This window comes from Theropithecus gelada, chromosome 5 (genome assembly GCF_003255815.1).
Source record: "Theropithecus gelada isolate Dixy chromosome 5, Tgel_1.0, whole genome shotgun sequence".
Lineage (NCBI taxonomy): Eukaryota > Metazoa > Chordata > Mammalia > Primates > Cercopithecidae > Theropithecus > Theropithecus gelada.
In genome coordinates, this window is record NC_037672.1 from 47,586,412 (window position 1) to 47,606,081 (window position 19,670).

A 19,670-nucleotide genomic window follows, 5' to 3' on the forward strand; every position below is an offset into this window, starting at 1 on the left:
GTGCTCTCTTCCACATTAATTTTTCCTAATCTTGGATGCCCAGATATATCCTATTGGCCCCTCTTCATTTTCAAAATAGCCAAAGCATATTCTTAGCAAGCCTAGAACTATTTCACAACCTCTTGAATTCTTTTATATGGATTTAAAACCTTTTGTTGAGTAACTTTATAAACATTACCTTTAAATCTTTAGAACTGAAGGGGATCACTTGAAATACAGATTACCTCAAGAGAGTGCTCTGCTTTGGAGTGTGTGATATGCTAAATTTCACAATTTCAGATACTGATTAATGAAACATTCAGGGAAATTATGCATATCAATCTTATTTTTCCAATAAAATTATAAAATTAGAGAAAGATATTTTTACAAGAAAAAACAACTCTTTGAACTACATTAAAAATTGGCAATCAAGTGAAAGTATTTTTAAACTGAGATTTGGCCCTTTATGTTAAATATTTTAATACTCCATGTTTATTCTATTGGAGGCTCTTTCTTTATTACTGCTTTAAAATATGTTAGCCCTTGGGTCTACATTTGTTTCCATTAAAAAAAAAAAAAAAAAAAAGAATCACATTAGCAGACAAGTAACACTGCTGTCAGAGAAAATGCAGACTCAAGATATCACTAAAGTTTCATTTAGCTAATAGTAAGACGGTTATCAAAATGGTTTGGAGGAAAAATCCAGTGGATTCATGTCAAAAATAACACAGAATAAAAATAATGTAATCTACACTTAAGAGTTCAAACTGGCAGGCACAGGACCACCTATGGTTCATAGACATGTTTTGTTTGGCTTGAACTGCATGTTTATTTTTATCTTTTTTTAAATTAGTTAGCATTAAAAGGAACAAAGTACATGCTGCAACAGCGATGAATCTCTTCCACTAAGTGAAACCAGCCAGTCACAAAATACCAGATATTTGGTCCCATTTATATGAAATATCAATAATAGGAAAAAAAAAAATAGATTGGTGGTTGCCTGGAGCTGGGAGAGAGACGAAAACTGGAGAGTGACCAAACTGGAGAGTGACTGCTAATGGATACAAGGTTTCTTTTGGGTGTCATTGAAATGTACTAAGATTATGGTGACAGTTGCATTATTTCATAAATATAGTAAAAACCACTAAATTGTACATTTTAAATGGGTGATTTTAGGCATAGGAATATAGCTGTTAAAGTGGTGACCAACCCTCAACAAATATCCAGCCTTATGGCTTTATTTGAAAAATCTGAGCATCCAGTAAAAATGGGCTATCACTAATAGTTCACACGGCCATGTCCTGCTGGAGCCAGACAGCAGCTACCTTTTCTAAAAGAGTATGTACTCTATAGTTACCACTTAAAAGTTACGTGCCTAGTCCATACAGATATGGTAACTCCTAAGTCTCATATTGTGGGGAGGAGAACTGGTAGTGGTAGTAGCGATGACAGATATAAAGATGAAAATACAAAGGACCTGCAATTAAATGATTCCCCTAAGATAATTCAACTAATAAGTGACAGAGCTAGGAATAGACTGTTTATTAATCTTCAGAAATTGATTCTCTACCTAAAACTTAACTGGTCAAATTTTTTTTTACTCTTATAATTAGAGATACCTTAACATCACTTTACAGTTCAACCATACTCCTTTACTTTGTTTCTGTAGTTAAATCAGTATTTCTCAGCAAGAGTGCTACTGGCAGGACTATCCTTAGTTACCCAGGACTGTCCTTTGTACTGTAGGGTGTTTAGCATTGCTGGCTTCAGGGCACTAAATGTCACTGCAAACGCTTGTCACAGTTTTATGGAGTGGTTCCTGACATTTCTGAGTATTTCTAATGGAAATGGGGAGGTTATGCATTTTAGAAACACTCAAACAAAAAAACTCACAACACCTATGTTTGCTACTAAGGCTATAGTTACTACATTATTTACAAATGAATAACCTCATCTATCAAAAAGTTACGACTTTCAATAAATTTCTGGCATTTACTTCCCTTAAATTTAATAGTTAATATCTTCAAACATAAGATATCTTTAGAAAAATGACTATCCACTACTAACTATGGCACTGGATGCAGGAGAGATTTTATCATCATTACAGTTACAATAACCAATTACTATAAAAGAATATAACCTTAAGTAAATCACTGTCACTTCTTTGTGGAAAAAGTTCCTTCAAAGTCTGAAGTTTAGCATCTTTAAGATCTTCCAATTCCGAAAGGTCTTCCAATTCTGAAATATCATCATTTCTACGTGCCATGGTGGGAAGGCCTTGGGACTCTTCATCTTCGGATGGCTCAGAACTAAAAATATTTTTAGAGGAGGAAAAAACATTTTTAATGTATCACTAATGTTATTTCATTATACTGTCTATGTGTATACATAGTACAACACATCTGCAGTTCTTTTCAATAGTAAATGTAATCTATACTTGTCAGAAAGGGAACTTTTTTTTCCATTTCAGTGTAGTTATGTGAAAAACCTATATTACCAACGTCAGTATACACTGAAAAAAATCTCAACCCTGAGCTGGGATGGAAAAGAACAAAAGGAACTTCTAGCATTTATTTTGTTAGGATTTGCACACATTTATTGCATGCTCACTTCCTCTTTACTCATCTTCTTTCACCAATACTCTCCATATCAGATGAAGTTATGCTGCTCCTGAGAAATTATGAAGACTGAACAGATACAAAGATAAAGTAATTTTCAGGCCTACCTAGGTGTGATCAGGATCTAACTGCTAAAATCAGAATGGTCCCATTCAATAAAGGAATCTCTGCCAGAAACAAAACATTTCCTGAGCAAACAGAGAACATTTATTTCATATGAGGATTTACTCTACAACAACTAACTTTATTCCTGTTCCATTTAACTTTATATGTTTATTCTTTATAAAAGATACTTTGAGTCAAATTTTACTCATTTATTTCCTAGACAAAAAAATCTCATTTTGAAATTTTGGTTTTCAAACATGGTAGGCATTCTAGAGATCAGAACTAGAATAGTAACAAATGAATATAAGTGCTAGAGACCAGAGAATGAAAGCAAGATGGGTCTATACTCAGGTATATTCTTAACATCAGCAAACTCAGACTTTGCTATGCTGCTAATTCTATTTCTGAATAGCTCTCTTAGACACATATCCGAATATGCAATATCTCTATATGTACTTACATTATTTCTGTTGTGTCCTTTACAGCACAATATGTGATGCTTAAGAACAAAAGCAAATTCCCAAAGATCAGGAATATGTGTGGCTTTTTTTTTGAGACAAGGTTCCACTCTCTGTCACCCAGGCTGCTGTGCAGTGGTGCCATCTTGGCTCATGGCAACCTTTGCCTCCCAGGCTCTAGCAATCCTCCCACCTCAGTCTCCCGAGTCGCTAGGACCACAGGTGCTTGCCACCACACCTGGCTAATTTTTTTGTGTTTTTTGTACAGACAGGGTTTCTCCATGTTTCCCAGGCTTGTCTCGAACTCCTAGGCTCAAGTGATCCACCCGCCTTGGCCTTCCAAAGTGCTGGACTAACAGGTGTGAGCCACTGTGCCTAGCCAGAGTATGTATTTCAAAAGCTTCTAGATTGACTTCCTGAGATCAGCTCTGAGAAACTGCTCTAAAGTAACGAGGCAAATACACCTCTTCATCACTATGCCTGTCCTTCAAAATTTGAAGACAATCACATGTATTTCCTTTGCATTATTATACCTAGACTTCTCATTCCTGATGTACTCAACTTTGAATTTTCATTATGCCTCTCTATATTCCCTGCTCCCTACTTGACTTTGCCTCTTAGCTGACTGAGAAAATGAAAGCATTCAGGTTGAAATTCCTTTATAATTCCTGCCCTGGATAACCACTTCCAAAGATATTTACTCTTCTGGCTTACCCAGTGATCAGACTCACTGATCTAACAAATTCACGTGCCTCATGTTGTATTAAATATTGATGTTGACCATGAGTATCATCATGGCTTGGATTTATCTTCCAGACTACAGGAAACACAAGTGATAGAAAATAATGTCGTGAAGAAAAAGAAAAACCAGTCGGGTGCGGTGGCTCACACCTGTAATCCCAGCACTTTGGGCAGCCGATGCGGGTGGATTACCTGAGGTCCGGAATTCAAGACTTGCCTGGCCGATATGGCAAAACTCCACCCACTAAAAATTAAAAAAATTAGCTGGGCGGGGTGGTGGTGCTTGTAATCCCAGCTACTAGAGAGGCTGAGACACGAGAATCGCTTGAACCCAGGAAGCAGAGGTTGCAGTGAGCCGAGATCATACCACTGCACTACAGCCCGGGCAACAGAGCAAGACTCTGTCTTTAAAAAAAAAGAAAAAAAAAGGAAAGAAAAAGAAAAACCTATTTTTTCTGAGGAAAGAGTTGATCTCTTTAGAGAAGTAGAAAAGGGGAGTGGCCCATTCTAAATTAATACAGTTGAAGCCTAATAGCCAAATGTAATTTAGGTCTTGGTTTTAAAAAAAATCAGCTATAAAATACATGAAATCTGAACATAAGGTGCAAATTAAATGATACTAGAGAATTGTTCACTGATAGATGGCAGATACATAACCAGTAATAAGGGAGAAATGCTGGGATGTCCGTAATTTAAAACACTTCGGCTAAAAATAGTAACAGATGACACAATAAACAAATATGGAAAACAACTGTTAAACTCAGGTGGAAGGTACACAGGTGTTCATTATATACTACTTCATTTTCTTATATGCTTGAAACTTTAAAAGAAAAAAACCTGTAAGAACAACAGAGTTGACCACTTGCTCTTTTTTCCAGTCTAAGATAAAGAAGTACCTTCCTGTTAAAGACAAAGTCCCCTCTCACTACCAAGGCATTCTAGTCCTTTCTACATCTACAAGATTCTGCTTTAACTATCTACTATCTTTCTCCTGAATCTTCTCTCTCTTCATAAGCTCTTCCTCCCCAGCCGGCAACCTGCTCAGAACTGCATTAATTAATTCAAATTAATTCCATGTGCCAGGGTTTCCAGGCACTATGGACACAGCAGGAAAAAAAAAAAAAAGAAAAAGCCATTTCTCCTCTATTTCAGATTTTATTAGACTGATTTTCTACCTCCTTTCTTATGGAGTTGTCAAACTTACTGTTTTTATTTCTTTCGCACAACTACTTAGTGAAACTGTTCTCACTAAGGACAATAATGTCTTCTAAACTGCTGAATGGAATAAAAACTTTTCATAGCTTATCTAATAAAAACTTTTCATAGCTATTCCTTTGTTGTCCTGTACATTGTTGACAAATATATCCTTGAATATTTGGCCCCACCCTCACCTCATGGATTCTGCAACGTTACTTCTAATTTTCCTTTCACCTTTCAGACTGTCCTTCTGAATCTTGTTAACAGACTCTTCTTCCTTTGTTCACTTTCAATTGCTGAAGCTGCCTACGATTCTGTCTTCAGTTCTTTCTTGTCTATGAATGCTTCCTAGGAGATTTTATCTACTGCCAGAGTTTCTAGCATCTACATCAGTGTGTTCTCAAAGTTGGGCGGGGGGTAGTTTCGCTGCAAGAGGATATATGGCAATGTCTGGAGATATTTCTGATTGTCTCGACTAGGGAAATGCTACTGGCATCTGGTGGGGTGATGTAAGAGATACTTAACTAATCATCCTAAACGTACAGGACAGCGCCTCACAACAACGAATTATCTGGCTCCAAATGTCAATAAATGTTGAGGTTAAGAAACTGATAACCAAAATGCCCATACATGGGGAATGAATGAATAAAATAAGGAACGTTCACACAATGTAGAACTATGGAGCTGCAAAAAATAGTAAAAATTTCTAGAACTGATATGATTTCCAGGAGATACATACATAAATGCTAAGTAAATAAAGAACAAATGAATATACACACATGTAGTATGCTATCTTTTGTGTAAGAAACAAGAAAAAAATACACAAAAGTATGCGAATAAACTAAACAAACTGATTAGTTCTAAGGTTTGAAAGGAGAAGGGATAGGAAAGAGAATGCAGGACTGATACTTTTCTTGAGTATATTCTTTGTAAAGTTTTGATTTTTGGAATCTTATTCATATTTTAAAAATTTGAAAGTAAAATTTAAAAGAAAAGAACAAGGAAAAAGCCCTAAAAGGAATACAAACTAATTAATGGTATTTCAAATGAATAACAAAACATTTAAATTAATTAATTAATAATCCAAGTGCACTGACTGTATACCCTCAATCTAAAGACAAAAATAAAACGTATAAACAAATCTTAAACTCTACTTAGTGGGCTTAATGGTCAAGTAGTAGGGGTGTAGCTATTCTAAAACTATTTTATGCATACTTGATGACTGAGCAGATTAGTAAATACACTGACACTGGTAGAAGTCAGGGTTCTCACTGTCAGAAGACAACACAGAATGAGAGGCAAAGAAAAGCCCTGTAGTGACAGATTAGAATTATCAGTATCATTATAAACAAATGATTTAAAAAAAAACCACACACACACACACACATTTTCACATATTTCCTTCTCTCTCTCCCTAACTCCAACCCCCTACACCTCAGTATTTCCTAGGTCCTTCTGCAGAAAGGGCAATGACATTAATTCCTACCTCATCAGCAGCAAAGAAAGAACACAAAACAAGTTTCTCGATTTCCGAGTATCATTTCCTACTAAAAAGAACAAGAACTACTTGGAGAAATAGCTAATTTTAATTTCAGGCTTGAGGTAGGAGAAGTACAAGTCTGGAATACCTTCTTTCAGAAAGGAAAATGATAGGAATCCCTCACACAAACACAACAGCCTGTTTGAAGGGGCCCTCATCTGTCAAAACTGAGAAATTTGTGCACCAAAATGAAGAATAACAGTAATAAATTATAAACCACTGAATAAGTACACATGTATAATTTCATTTTGATATTTATTGTACCACATAAATAAATGTGTAAATGGGGAGAAAAGGAAACATTTCTTTACAGACTACCAAATACAAGTATAAGTCAAGTATAAGTTCTAGAACACTGGTTAGTATACCACCATTTTGCAACCATCATTATCATAAATTAATCAGGCAAAAATCAATAGATACTAAAACTACTGAGTGAAAGCTGGCTAGGGAATAGGACTATTATCCAGTCTCAAAGTATCTCTCCACAGATAACTTACCTATTACAAAGGGAAAAATGGTAACTTGATAGACAAAACCTAGCAGGGGCCACGTTGAGTCATCAAAGTTCAGCAATAATGGGATAAATGGATATCATGTGCCTCCTGACACATGCCTCAGGGTGATATGACACACTGAGGACACAAGATCATTTAGGTAATAGTATGTACTATCCTTTCCACTTAACCTAAATTTAACCATGAATAAACATTAGTTAAACCCAATTTAGAAAAATCCTAAAAAAGCCTGGCCTATAATCTTCAAGGGTCAGTATCCTGAGAAACAAAAAAAGACTGAGAAATAGTTTTTCAGAGTAAATGAGTTTAAAGAGACATGACAAACTAAATCCAATGTTAAAAAAAAAAAAAAAATTACTACAAAGTACTACTGAAAATATGGTCCAGGGACTGACTGCTAGTTCTCCAACTGTAGTCTGTCCATGACAACATAAGGAACAAGCAACAGAACGTAAACAACTACGTTACTGAGCACATTGCTTACTTCAGTTGTCTTTTTTTTTTTCACCCCAAGATATTCTTGGTGAAGGAATCAGTACCCGATTTGCATTCTAAGACATATTCCTCATTTATAAATCAGTATTTTGAGTAGCAATGCTCAAAGGACATTATTGGTATAACTGGCAAAATGAAATATGAAATGTGTATAAGACAATAGTATTGGCCGGGCGCGGTGGCTCAAGCCTGTAATCCCAGCACTTTGGGAGGCCGAGACGGGCGGATCACAAGGTCAGGAGATCGAGACCATCCTGGCTAACACGGTGAAACCCCGTCTCTACTAAAAAAATACAAAAACCTAGCTGGGCGAGGTGGCGGGCGTCTGTAGTCCCAGCTACTCGGGAGGCTGAGGCAAGAGAATGGTGTGAACCCGGGAGGCGGAGCTTGCAGTGAGCTGAGATCCGGCCACTGCACTCCAGTCTGGGCGACAAAGCGAGACTCTGTCTCAACAAAAAAAAAAAAAAAAAAAAAAAAAGACAATAGTATTGTACTAGTGTTAACTGGTATTTCTGGGTTTGAAATATTACTGTTAATATGCAAATGAATGAATGACCTTGTTTTTAGGAGATAAATGAGAAAATACTACAGGCAAAGTGTTCAGTAATAATTGCTGTTTACGAAGAGAGTGATAATGCAATTGTGGGAAAATGCTAACAATGGGTAATTCTGAAAAGACTGTGGGAGCTGATAATGCATTACTTTTTTGCAACTTTTCTACAATTTTCTCAAAATGTGCCAAATTTCCTCAGGGTTAACCATACAGGATCTTCCCCACATTTTATCTTGGAGTAAATTTCAGAATGAGGCATGTTTATCATAGCTTCATGTGAAAAGTTCATTTTAAGATGAAGTCCTCAACTTATCAGAAGTAGACAGTCCTGATCTCTTGCTCTTTCTTAAAACACTTTATCTTCACTTAACTTCTACAAGACCGTGTAGCCTTTTACCTCAATGGCTGCTCCTTCTTAGAACCTTCTACAAGTTTCTTCTCATCTCCCTGACCCTAAAAATCCAGAGTTCCCCTAGCCTCAGTATTTCAACCAAGAGGACTTCCCTTCTTCAGCTATACTGCACTAGTGTCCCTTACACTGATTTCATCTAATCATACGGCTTTAAATAGCAAACCAATACTCTGTCAACTAGTAAATTCAGACATGTAATCTCTCCCCAGAACTCAAATGTCCCAAACCTAATTATACCTACTTGACATCTCTATTCAGATGTCTAGGAGTGTTCCCAATCACAGCATGTTCAAGAATGAATTGCTAACTTTCCTTCAAAAGGTGTTTGCCCACCCACACCAGAAAGCCACCTTTATCTCAGTACCTAGTAACTCCATCCTTCCAGTACGCTCAGTCCAAAAATCTTAGGATGATCCTTGACTCCTTTATCTCCCAATTCACATGATCCCCAGCAACAAATCCTCTCTTGCTTCACCTTCAAAGTATATTCCAGAATCTAACCACTTATTATCCCTCCCACAGGCACTAGCCTCATCTAAGTCTCCATCATTTTTTGATGGCTTATCACAACAATATTTATGCTTTTACTACCGCTCCCTTACAGTCATTAAGACCTTTTAAACATCTAACTCAGATAATTTTACCTCTCTGTTCAATATTCTCCCAGGAATTCCCATCTCAGTCAGAATAAAAACCAAACAGCCTATGGAACTAATGTGATGAAGCCCATCCTTCATCTCAGCATTTACAATATGACTTCAGATCCTTCACTCTGCATCATGTCCCTCCCTCAAAACACCAGGCATAATAGTCACTGAACATGATATTCCCAATGCCTGGAATACACTCTTTCCCCTACATCTACATGGTTCACTTTCTCACCCCCTTTATGTCTTTGTTCTGGCACTGTCTTCTTAATCAAGCACTGTCTTCTCAATTGAGGCTTTTCTGACCACGCTCTTTAGAAACCATTCCCTGACCCTCGAGCCAGGTGTAGTGTCTAACGCCTGCAATCCCAGCACTTTGGGAGGCCGAGATGGCATGAGTGCTTGAGGCCAGGAGTCCGAGAGCAGCCTGGTCAACACAGCAAGACCCCATGTCTAGAAAACAAGAAAAAAAAAGAAACCATTCCCTGACCCTAGCTCCCTATTCCTCTTCCCTTTGCCCATAATACTTATCTTTTGACATACTATATCTTTTATTTATTACTTTTCTATCTGACTAGAATATAAGCTGTGTGAGGGCAGAAAGGAAGCTGGGGATGGTTTGTTCACTGTTATATTCCTAATCATAAAACAGTGTCTAGCTCAGAGTGTTTCCAATAAACATGTTAAAATGACTTGATTCATGGACTGAAGAATAAATCATAAAGCAGTTATATGTGATCAAAGGTACTAATTATTCTTTTAAACTTCTATAATAAGGAAATTAAGTATCTGGTCTCAAAATCACTGTTAACTGCACCTCCTCCACCCCCCAAAAAAAATCAGTTATCCAGAAAACACACACATTGTACCTCTCCATGTCTATAAGTTAGAGAAAATAACCAAGATGTGGCCAAGAAAGGCAGGTAGGGCAAAAAAAAAAAAAAAAAAAGGGAAGTCACCAAAATATCTCAAATTAGGTAGGGTTTTCCTTGGAAAATCTCGTACACATGCAAATATAATAAATCTATTAATCGGCTTACACAATAATCACTGTATCTTTGCTGAATGCTTTCTCTTGAACTGTATTGGAGCAATTTGGGGAAATGACATCTTCACTATCAGAAGACAAATCAATATACTGTATTCCTCTTTGATTTTTGAAATATGATATACTTGCTTTTCTCTCATTATCTGGAGTTTCTGGAACACTAGAATCTTCTGCAAGAGAATAAAAAGGAGAAAAATGTTTTGAGCAACTGGAAAACAAACCTGTTGTTAATTACAATCATGTGCTAAAATCTCAAATTTCATTCATTGTTTCCAATCTAAAAACCAAAATTCCCACCACCTTTTAAAGAAAAAACCTAATCGCCAACCAGGGCTGGTGTTAAATTTTCTGTTTCACAGGTTGTTTACTAACAAGACTTCACTGGAAATTGCAAAATAAACATAGGTTTGTGTTTTATATTCTAATCCTTTTCTCTTGTGCTTCTGTAGCACTTAGGTTTTGCTTGAGACAGCATGAACACCATAGCCCAAAAGATTTCAATCCCAGCTCTTCATCTTATTAATTTCTCTAAGCCTTGATTTCCTCCTCTGTAAAACAGATACTAATAATCACAAAGTTAATACGCAGATAAAATCAGATTATATATGCAAAGCATTTAGTTCAGTAATTGGCACATAGCCAGCATCCCATAAACATTAGCTCTTACGTTTACGTGGTGTAGGGGCTGAACTGTGTACTCCTCCCCATCATTCATAAGTCCCAATCACCATACCTCAAAATGTAACTGTATTTGGAGATAAGGCCTCTAAAAAGGTAATTAAGGTTTAATTGAGGTCATGTGGGCCCTATTCTTTGTGACTGTATTTGGAGACTGGACCCTCAAAAGGATTACGTTAAAATGAGGCCTACAGGATGAGCTCTTGAGTCCAATATGATTGATGTCCTTTTAAGAAAAGGGAGATACACCAGGGATGCAAAAGAAGGAAAGGCCATTTGAAGACAAGGCAGGCAAGAGATCACTTTACAAGCCAAGAAGCCTAAGAAGAAAACACATGCCAAGTTGATCTTGGACTTCTAAGCTCCAGAATTGTGAAAAATAAATTTAAGTCGCCGAATCTGTAGCATTTTGTTATGGAAGTTCTAGAAAAATAGTGTGACTGGTATCATCTGTCTGTTCAAAACAGGTCAATAAAGTATTACACCAAGATCTCCTCTCTCCAAGGGGTGAATTCCAATATTACTTTCCCTTTTCCCAATAAAACCACCATTTACCCTTACATATTTTAGGAGGAAAGGATCAGATTGAAGGGAGTCATATTAAAGTTAACATAGTGCCTCGTCTGGGAAATTAATTTTAAAAAGCAATAACCAGTTGAATCTTTAGTGCAAAGGTTAAAAATGATAGCTGTCATTAACTCTCTCGTAGGTTATTATCAAACCTTCAAATATAACAAACATTTAATCCTTACAATAATCATGAGGGACACATATCCCTCATGAGATAAATAAACCCTGAGAGAAAAAGCAACTTGCCCAAAGTCATACAGGAGAAAGCAGATCTGAAATCCAAGTCCAAAAGTCTGAACTGTTATACCCTAAAACTCTTAGTCACCTCCATTAAATTGTAACTCTAAATTATAATGATCATTACTGAGGCTCACGAGCCATATCTGCAAATACAGATTGAACATTCTGATCCAAAAACCCGAAATAAAAAATGTTCTAAAATCTGAAATCTTTTGAGAACTGACATGACTCCAAGAGTGGAAAATTCCACATCTGATCTCATAAAATCAAAAATGCTGTAAAAACTTCGTTTCATGCACAAACTTGGTGTATGTGAAATACAGATCACTTGTGTTTAGACTTGGGTTCCATTCCCAATCTCATTATGTATACGCAAATATTCCAAAATCTAAAATGAGAAACATTTCTGGTCCCAAGAACTTCAGATAAGGGATACTCAACCTGTAACAATAACCAAGTACTACACAACTACTATTTGCTCTGGAGAAAACCAAAACACAAACATTTCTCTATTTCCTACAAAGAAGTCCTAGGAACAATAGCAAAAAGCAAATCATACTTTTTCCCAAAGGAACAATTTTATAAACATTGCATGCAAGTTGAGTAAACAACTCTGTATTGGAATAAGTCACAGCCATGTTAATTGCGATATACATGAAGAAACCTACATATAATCATCACATACAAAGTAACAAAATTACAGTCCAAACTCCTATACAGTAAGTATAGAGGTACTTTAGACTCTGATTTCACAAAATGTTCCTGATAATCACAAATCTAAAAATACATATAACTAAAAATTTAGATCTTTACTGTATCAAAAATGGGAACTAAAGCTAATGCATGTCAATTGAACACTTAAACAATAAAGTCCTACTTTCTGACACTTCAGAAAGGCTATGAGAGGCCGGGTGCGGTGGCTCACGCCTGTAATCCCAGCACTTTAGGAGGCCGAGGTGGGTGGATCACCTGAGGTCAGGAGTTCAAGATCAACCCAGCCAAGGTGGTGAAACCTCGTCTCCACTTAAAAAAAAAAAAAAAAAAAAAAATTAGCCAGGAGTGGTGGTGTGCGTCTGCAGTTCCAGCTACTTGGGAGGCTGAAGCAGAAGAATCACCTGAACCCGGGAGGCAGAGACTGCAGTGAGCCAGAATGGCAGCATTGCACTCCAGCCTGGACAACAAGAGCTTAACTCTGTCTAAAAAAAAAAAAAAAGGCAACGAGAAAATGAATTGTCCAGTTTTCCTTAAAAACTCTTTTTTATTTATTTAGCCATGCAACAATGTCTTTTATTATGTACGTGGTTTTAAAGTTATTTCTTGAATCGCTCCATACACAGGCAAAAATAAGTGTGTTACTTAACACACTGCAACTTGCCTAACTTCATTATTGCCTAGAGAAGAGAAAATTATTCCCAAAACGTGCTTAACCAGGCCAATGCATCTGCCGACCTCCAAGAACACGGAGATGAACATGATAGACAGACTGTCCACCAACTGAACCTTCATTCACCACCATTTGATAACCCTTGAGGCCCAGATCAGCAGCACATTTCTTGCCAACAATCATTAAGTGTCCAAGACTTTCATCATCATCTTCTGCTGCAGAAATCTGGGATATATGTTTCTGGGATATCACCAGAAAATGTGTTGTGCTTGAGGGGAAACATTGTGGAAAGCAAGGCACCGGTCATCCTCAAAAATGATTTTGTCTGGTACTTCCTTACGCATGATCTTCCCGAAGATTGTGTCGCCACCAGGCTGAGCCTTGGCAATCTCATCGGCCGTCTTGGCCTCTCTAACGCGCAGCGGCCAGGGTAGAGGCTCGAAAGGTTATTTATTTTTAAGACACAGTCTCGCTCTGTCGTCTAGGCTAGACTGCAGTGGCGTGATCTCAGCTCACTGCAACCTCCACCTCCTGGGCTCAAGTGATTCTTCTGCCTCAGCCTCCTGAGTGGCTGGGACTACCGGCGCCCACCGCCACACCCAGCTAATTTTTGTATTTTTAGGAGAGATGGAGTTTCATCATATTTGCCAGCCTGGTCTCAAACTCCTGACCTTGTGATCCACCCGCCTCAGCCTCCCAAAGTGCTGGGATTACAGATGTGAGCCATCACGTCCTCTTTATTAAAAATGAAGACAGGAGGGAGTAGAGCATTGGACTGCAGACCAAAAATGAAGAATAATCTTTTCACCTGTGGGGGGGGCCTAATATTTTATTAGTGAGGATTAGGAGAACTAGAACATTCTGAACATGATTTTTTATTGACCTTTTCTTTGTTTTTCTCCCTTACACAGACTGTAGTACAAAATACATGGTGAAGACATACACATTTTTATTTTATTTTTTTTGAGATGGAGTCTTGCTCTGTCGCCCAGGCTGGAATGCAGTGGCACGATCTCAGCTCACTGCAATCTCTGCCTCCTGAGTTCAAGTGATTCTCCTGCTTCGGCCTCCCTAGTAGCTGGGATTACAGGCGCCTGCCACCACACCTGGCTCATTTTTGTGTTTTTTGTAGAGACAGGGTTTCACTATGTTTGCCAGGCTAGTGTCAAACTCCTGACATCAGGTGATCCGCCCAGCTCAGCCTCCTGAAATGTTGGGATTACAGGCGTGAGCCACCATGCCCAGCCCCCATTTTAAAAATTAACCTTTAATATGCTTAGTTAACAGAACAGAAAAAGAATACGGAAAAAAAATAAAATTTGGCTTACTTCCCATTATGTATTTAACTACTTAGCACTTATCAGATATGTAATAATATAGTCTCTAAATATATACATTAAACATGTAGACTGTACTGAACCAAGTGGCATCCTCACAGCCTGCTTGGCAAGTGATTAACAGAGGAAATAGTATAATTGGGGGGGGGGGCGAGGGAAAGCTATGATACAACATTTCTTCAACTCAGAACCCCTTCGTACTCTAAGTCCCAAAGAGTTTTTCCTTAAGTCAGTTGTATTTCTGATACTTACCATACTTGAAAATAAAATTAAAAGTGAATGTTTAAATATTTATTTATCTAAAACCAAACATTTCACATATTAACATAATATATTGAAGTCATGAAAGATGTCATTTTGAAATATGCCCAACCATTGATATGAATTGACAACACCTGAGAAATTGTAGTTGCAGAAATGGGTAGCTGACTTGTCTCTTCTTGCATGCAGCAAGTCAAGGAGGCTCCTCTGGGAGGGGTACCCTCCCTGTACCAAGGCGAAACTATAGCCCTTATCACCACTGACTGAGAATTCGGGGTTGCAACAGATCTGATTAAATATATTTACCAAAGTAACACTTACCTTCCACCAGTTTTACACCCCCCACATGTCTCCTAGTGACTCCCCTAAAAGTTTGCTGCCCATTGCCAGATCCCCTTTGGCCTATCATTTCTTCTCATATTTATTGTTCTTTGTCTAAAAAGTAAAAAAGCATTTGTTTTGGTCAGTTCTTCTGATTTCTCTCGGGTAGATCTCCATGTACATATAAACCTAATAAAATGGTATGCTTTTCTTTTGTAGTCTTCCTGGTGTTGATCTGGTTTCTAGATTCAGCCAAAAGAGCCCACATAAGAGCTAAAGGGGAATTGGAAGTGATCTCTAGCTCCCCTACAATATCTTCATGAAAACTATATATCCCCACCACAAGTAATTTATTTAGTCAGATGAGTGACACTATTTTATATTTGTCAAAATCTCAGATTTAATACAAGATGGTTGGATTCTCATATCTGTTTCTACCTTTAATCTGTTGCAATACATTGTTTTCATTTCATTTTATGAAAAAAATATGCCTCACAAAGTTAAGTAGTTGGAGAAGGGAGGGGTACTTTCATAGCCTTTTTAGATTATTGTGAATATTTTTCTTTGATACTAAACCCAAACTTGACAAGTGGTAACTTCTTAAGAGTTAGTTGCAATGTGGAATCAGGAACCATAAGAAAAAACATTTTGCATTCTACTACATTAAAACCGTTAACCATGTATTATTTCCCAACACTGTGCTTTGGTCATTTGGAAAATACCGGTTCACTGAGTAATACACATCTTCCATTTTCCAAATGTTGACATATTTCATGATATTATATTAAAAAATTACTTTGGTTAATATCACCATTGATCTTATCAGAAATGTCTAAGTATCTGGAAGCTGTCAAACTCACAGCTGTGGACACCAGTTTTCCAAAATTCAAACTTTCCTTTGAAAACTGGGGTTTTATCACTGGCAATACATACTGTGTTGTTTTCTTTGTACCACTTTGTTCATTTTGAGAAAACATCTGCCAAATTCCTAGGTTTGTATAACTATACTTTGTGAATCAGTGTTCTGGGAAAGAAAAGTGACTGGTTAGTGCAAAGCAACTGCTCAAATGCCTTCCCTTGAGATCACTGCTGTACAGTATACAGTAACGTGTACTTCACATTTGGTTTCACAAAATACTAAAAAGACATCTCTTAAGTTGAGATTTTAAGTGAAACCAGCATTTACACAATTTTAAGAAAAACTGACTACTAGAACAGTCTAGAGCCTCGCCTTGATCCGTGGTGCTAAGGCACCAGTAATTTTACCTATGATTGCTTCTGCATCATGAGTGCAAATATCAATCTAGTGAAAAAGGCAAGTAGTGTCTTAATATTATTATGACAGTAGTTTTGACCTTGTGGACACCCTCAGAAGGCCTCAAGGAACACTGAAAAGTTCACAGATCACACTATGAAAACTGATGAGGGCCGGGTGCAGTGGCTCATGCCTGTAATCCCAGCACTTTGGGAGGTCAAGACGGGCAAATCACTTGAGGTCAGGAGTTCGAGAGCAATCTGGCCAACATGGTGAAACCCTGTCTCTACTAAAAATACAAAAATTAGCCAGGTGTGGTGGCACATGCCTGTAGCCCCAGCTACTTGGGAGGCTGAGGTGGGAGAACTGCTTCAACCTGGGAGACGGAGGCTGCAGCGAGCCCAGATCATGCCACTGCACTCCAGCCTGGGCAATAGAGCAAGACTCCGTCTCAAAAATATAAAAATAAAAATAAATAAATAACAAAAGGAAACTGATGGGATACAGTAAAAGCTGTTTATAATATATCAACTTACTGATAGAGTCAATAATCAGAATTAGAATAGTGCTGAACACAAGATTTATTTGAACTATTTTTAGAAGTAAGCAATAGCAAAATAGCTAAGAGCTAATGGCTAAAAAGATATTTCTGCTGCAATGATGCTTTTTAATTCAAAGCAAATAAGCACTTTGAAGTAGTACCATAAAGGAGACAGGAAGCAAAAAAGAAAACTACAAAAACAGAGGAAAGAACAGGGAAAAGCAGAAACAGTTATAAAGAAAAGACACCTGCTACTATTCAATTCTGACATATGCTGAATATGGTCTGTGTTTAAGGCATTGTACCAAGAGGTGGGGGATATTAAAGCAAAACAATGGCAAGTTACAGTTCAACTTGCCCTTTTGAAATAGGAGTGAAGTAGCCCCGTACATGAGTAACTATGTTATAAGCGTAATTTGTGCAATGAGAGAATACACAAAATGCTAAATCAACAGGAGAGAAAACAGCCTGTCCTTTCATATAAAAACAATAGGAAAGGCTAACTTGTTTTAAAGATATTTTCTTATTGCCAAAGGTAATGGGAACCTACATCATCAGCATACGCAGGAAGACTCCATGGCCCTAGGGAGTAATTCCAAATGAAATTTCCCACTAGTGGTATGACTAGTATGCATAAAAGAAGACAATCTTATATCCCAAGTTTATCCAGTACCCTTTACCCATTCTCGTATCTAACTCTACCATAAAACAAGCACTCAAGCTTGCCACTGGTTTTACGTTTTCAATGGTCCAAGATCAAGGTTCCTTCAAACAAAAAATCACTAGTGGGAGATTATGAATTCACATAGAAATAGTTTAAATTAATTTGATAATCCATAAACAAAGGCAATCTCCCAAAATAAAATAAAAACATCTAAACCTTTACACCTGTCCTACAGAATTATAAATCCCTGCCATTTCCGATATTCAAATCATGTATTGCTCTACCCTGTTCAATCCTTTACATGGCAATTGATTTTCAAGGCAATTCCTTCAAATACCAACTAAAACACATCATATATTTGCCCTCCTAGAAGATTATCAAAATACGGCCAGGCACAATGGCTCACACCTGTAATCCCAGCAATTTGGGAGGCCGACGTGGGCAGACCACTTGAGGTCAGGAGTTCGAGACCAGCCTGGTCAACATGGTGAAACCCCGTCTCTACTAAAAACACAAAAATCAGCCAGGCATGGTGGCGCACATCTGTAATCCCAGCTACCTGGGAGGCTGAGGCACGAGAACTGCTTGAACCCAGGAGACAAGAGGTTGCAGTGAGCCGTGATCCTACCACCACACTCCAGTCTGGGTGACAGAGTGAGACACCGTCTCAAAAGAGTTATTACCAAAACAATAAACTGTAAAATCTGTAGTCTTAATTTGCATATCATAGTAGACAGGAAAATACCTTTACTATCCTAACAAAAGATGAATCAAACTCTCTAATAAATACTCTAGAAAAGTAATACACTAAATATAAGATTAAAGAGTAGTTTCTAATACATTGTTCTAAGATGAAATGAGGGAAAAATCCCACTTCAAATTTAAGCCAAAAGAAAGGGTAAAACATAAAGGAGGCTGGGTGCGGTAATCCCAACACTTTGGGAGGCCAAGGCAGGTGGATCACTTGAGGTCAGGAGTTTGAGACCAGCCTGGGTAACATGGTGAAACCCTGCCTCCACCAAAAATACAAAAATTAGCTGGGCATGGCGCACGCCTGTGGTCCCAGCTACTCAGGAGGCTGAGGCAGGAGGATCAGTTGAGCCCAGGTGGGGGTTGCAGTGAGAGAGATCACCCCACTGCACTCCAGTGTGGCGGACAGAGTAAGACTGTCTCAAAAAAAAAAAAAAAAAAAAATTAATTAAAACGTAAAGGAAAAGAAAGTCATGCAATTAATATTGAACAAGGCAAAACTGTAAAACCCAAACAGACTTTATACCTACAATAAAAATATAACTGACGTTATGTCAACTCCATACTAATAACGAAATGCATAAACATTGCAGGATATATAAGGCAAAGAGTCAAGAGACAAATACGAGGCATTAACTTTTCTCCATGCTCTTAATAAAGCAAGAACACAAAAATAAACAAGATATAGAACAGTGTTTTTCAAACATTTTTGACTGAAACCCACTGTAAGGGACTTATTTCAGATTATGATCCTAAGCACACAGATTGTTAGATTTGCAAGTGTAACTGAAAGAAAATGTGAGAAGCTCTTACTATAAGCAATACACTTTGGTAATTTTCTGTTTGTTCTACTCCATTAAAAATTGTAGCCGGGCGCGGTGGCTCACGCCTATAATCCCAGCACTTTGGGAGGCCGAGACGGGTGGATCACGAGGTCAGGAGATCGAGACCATCCTGGCTAACACGGTGAAACCCCGTCTCTACTAAAAATACAAAAAATTAGCCGGGCGCCTGTAGTCCCAACTACTCGGGAGGCTGAGGCAGGAGAATGGCGTGAACCCGGGAGGCGGAGCTTGCAGTGAGCTGAGATCCGGCCACTGCACTCCAGCCTGGGCGACAGAGCGAGACTCCGTCACAAAAAAAAAAAAAATGTAGTTATACATATTTAGTCAGGACCCAAGAAATTGATCTTATGACACAATAAATGTTAATGATCCACAGTTTGAAAAACAAAGATATAATAAAACTCATCTATTATTTGACATATAATTAAATCTGTACTTAGATTATGTCTTCTTTCCAAGCACCCTTGAATTTTTACAGAAATTAATATTAGGCCACAAAGAAAATCTGATTTC

At 37.7% G+C, this 19,670-nt stretch overlaps 1 protein-coding gene and 1 pseudogene across 1 annotated transcript in view; both read right to left on the reverse strand.

Moving 5' to 3' along the window:
- Window positions 1–19,670, reverse strand: part of SMARCAD1 (SWI/SNF-related, matrix-associated actin-dependent regulator of chromatin, subfamily a, containing DEAD/H box 1) — an 86,333-nt gene that overhangs the window by 56,778 nt on the left and 9,885 nt on the right. Inside the window, exons 3-4 of the mRNA XM_025386282.1 lie at window positions 10,304–10,481; window positions 2,120–2,288 (exon numbers count right to left, since the gene is read on the reverse strand). Of these exons, the coding sequence (XP_025242067.1) occupies window positions 2,120–2,288; window positions 10,304–10,481 (347 nt within the window). The remainder of the gene's footprint in view (window positions 1–2,119; window positions 2,289–10,303; window positions 10,482–19,670) is intronic.
- LOC112625144 lies at window positions 13,223–17,582 on the reverse strand (annotated as a pseudogene).